Source organism: Fusarium vanettenii (assembly GCF_000151355.1).
Source record: "Fusarium vanettenii 77-13-4 chromosome 7 genomic scaffold NECHAsca_58_chr7_9_0, whole genome shotgun sequence".
NCBI classification, from domain to species: Eukaryota; Fungi; Ascomycota; class Sordariomycetes; order Hypocreales; family Nectriaceae; genus Fusarium; species Fusarium vanettenii.
The window spans coordinates 165,667-168,659 of record NW_003315831.1 but is presented as its reverse complement, the minus strand read 5'-3'; the positions used below and the strand labels follow the sequence as shown (position 1 = coordinate 168,659).

Genomic DNA, 2,993 nt, shown 5'->3' with positions numbered 1-2,993 from the left:
GTTAACTAGGTATTGGTATGCTCAACTAAGCTCCGATATTAACCTCGACTTCGTAGCTCGCACTTCCTTGTTCCGTAATAATCTCATGGGCAATCTTCTCGGCTAAAGCATAGACAGTGCCCAAGGGGTGACCGGGAATAAGAACAGGGAAGGCAGAGGCATCAACAACACGCAGGCCCTTGACACCGTACACGCGGGCCTTGGAGTCGAGAACAGCCATCTTGTCTTCAGCCTTGCCCATCTTGCAGGTGCAGGCAGCGTGCCAGACGGTCATGAGGGTGTCGCGAAGAACAGCGAGAATCTGCTCATCCGTCTCGTACTTGGCACCAGGGTACACCTCATTGAGAACAATGTTCTTCAGGGGAGTGGACTTGGCAACCTCGCGAAGTCGTCGGAAGAGGGCGATGGCAACCTCCTGATCACCCTTGTCACCCAGGAAGTTGGGGTTGATGAGGGGTGCGTCCGTGGTCGAGTTGGATTGGAGAGTAATGTTACCGCGGGAAAGAGGGGCAACCAGAGCACCGTTGATGCTGGTGTACTTCTTGCCATCGGAGGGTTGCTGGAGGATAGGGAACGACCAGTCCTCGGAGTAGACGTTGAGAGGGATGAACTCAACCTCAGGCCAGTCACTGGGGAAGGCGGAGAGCTTCTTCAAGGTCTCGTTGGAGAACTTGGATCGGTACTTCTTGGGAACCTTCTCCCAGCCCAAAAGTTCGACCTGGTTGGAAGTGAGGGGGCCAGCTTGCTGTCCGGCATAGGCATCTAGGGCGCCCTGGAACACGGCGGGGTCGTTGATGGCCACGCTCAGAGTGTCCTCGAGACCCTGAACCTCGAAGGATGGTCCAAAGAGAATGTGGTCCCACAGGTTCTGACCGACACCAGGGAGGTCGGCAACCACGTCAATGTCAAACTCCTCGAGATGCTTCTTGGGACCGACACCAGAGACCATCAGGATCTGGGGAGATTGGAAAGCACCACCACTGACGATAACCTCGTTCCGGGCGGTGAGAGTGTACTGCATACCCAAAGAGCTAACCTCAACGCCTGTGGCCTTCTTGTCACTGTTGAAAAGAACCCGCTTGGCCAGACTCTGAGTGTACACCTTGAGAGTCTCGAGCTTCTCGCTACGGGCAGCCTTGACAAAGTCATCAGAGGCACTGCGAGTAGCAGTCTTAGGTCGGACCGAGGTTGTGGTGTATGAGTAGCCGAGCAGGCTGCCGCTGCTGAAGCCGTCGATGCTCTTGAGACCAAGGGACTTGAGGCCCTTCTCGACGTATGTAGCCCACGAGGGAACATAGTTGGCGTAGCTGACTTGGATAGGACCTCCAGTCGAGGCAAAAGCGGCGGGGTCGTAGTCGGTCGTCACGTTGGGGCCACGCTTGGTGTTGTCGGGAGGGGTGAAGCTAGGGGTAGCCTGGAAGTGAGGGAGCATCTGATCCCACCTTGAAATGGCAAGTTAGCTAGATGTCCCGAAATCTTGTGAACCATAAGACTACTCACTTGTAGCTGTCATCTCCAACCTCCTTTGCCCACTTCTCCATGGTACCGTTGGTCGGTCGGTGGTAAACGAGAAAGTTGAGCTGAGAGGAGCCACCGAGAACCTTTCCACGGGCATAGTGAATCTCGCGGTCATCTGCGTTCGTCTGGGGGGTCGTGGTAAATCGCCAGTCGCGCAGAGGGTTAGAGTCGAGAAGACTGGAACCGCTACCACAAGTAACACCACCAGGAGCCGTGGCGAGGATGGGCTTGGCGATCTCGAGGAAAGATCCAGCTTCGACAATGGCGACACTGAATCCAGCCTTGGCCAGTCGGTATCCGATGGTGTTTCCAGCTGTTCCTCCTCCCACAACAACGTAGTCGTAGGTGGCATCTACGCCAGGAACACCCCCGAGGGATCCGAGCTCACCGACCTTGACTCCATCACCAGCAAAAGCAGACTGAATAACGGCTTGCAGAGGATCAAGGAGTGTGCTAATGAACGGAACGTCAGCCGCTGTGACAAGCGTCGAAAGAGTGACAGCCAAGAACGTAGTGCAACGCATGGTGAATGACGATCTTGCAGGCGGATGAGCGAGTGATCTGCAATGCAATGCACATGAATCGATGCAGGGCACGAGTTGCACTTTATTCTTTTTCCATTCCCTTGGTACGACTTATTGGAGCTCGGACAGCTCATGGACGCCGAGTGCTCCCTTTCATGACTGACAGCATGAATACCCAAGCCCCAAGACCCCCCAAGACCCTGCTGACGGTTCCGCCGGGTTTCATGCGGTCTGGTCCACATTGCTGGCGCTAATCTTCAGCTCGCCCTGGCCATGTGGGTAGGCAGTTCCACAGCAGGGTGCTGCGGTAGATAAGGTATATTATATGGCAGGTTGTTTGGATAGCCGAGGTTTGAGATGAGATGCTGAGACATTCAGGTGGATTCAACTGTTCCAAGGCCCATTGACTGGTATGTACTGTTTAGACTGGCTCAGGCATGCAGAGGACACTGTACAGACAGGTTTGGACAAGAAGAGGGAATCACGAAATGGGTGAAAAGGTTGCTGCGTACAGAGCACAGAGAGCACTAAATCTCCTTAGTCCCCTCCAGATGGCAATAAGACGGGCATTTTGCCAGGACACCCCAGTCAATATCTAGGACCCATGCAGCGGAAAGGCTCTATCCATGGGCGCCTTGTCCAGCGGGCGAACCCGCATCTCCGCCGTCGCCGTTAGGGGGTAAGGGGCTCGGGAAGCTCCGGATTCTCCGGATTGTCTCCAGCACTCTCCACTGATCACCCTCGCTAGAGGCACGGCTCGTGGCAGCCAAGCTTACAAAAAACCGCATCTATCCTCATGAAAGCTAACAAAAAGTAAACCAAGTCCACAGTCAGATCTCACAACAGAAGCTTCCATCTCTTCACGAACACGTTGCAGTGATCTTGCAGTGCAGGATGCCTCCTGCGTCATTGTCACCTCGCGGTGCAACCTAGCCGGTCGCTAATATGCGG

General features: G+C 54.8%; 1 protein-coding gene across 1 annotated transcript; it reads right to left on the bottom strand.

Moving 5' to 3' along the window:
* Nucleotides 1-25: 25 nt before the first annotated feature.
* Nucleotides 26-2,042, bottom strand: NECHADRAFT_82473 (uncharacterized protein; the record flags this gene model as incomplete). Its single annotated transcript, XM_003040740.1, has 2 exons — nucleotides 26-1,442; nucleotides 1,501-2,042. The coding sequence occupies 2 exons, from the start codon at nucleotides 2,040-2,042 to the stop codon at nucleotides 26-28; spliced, it is 1,959 nt and encodes a 652-aa protein (XP_003040786.1).
* Between the last annotated feature and the right edge of the window lie 951 nt (nucleotides 2,043-2,993).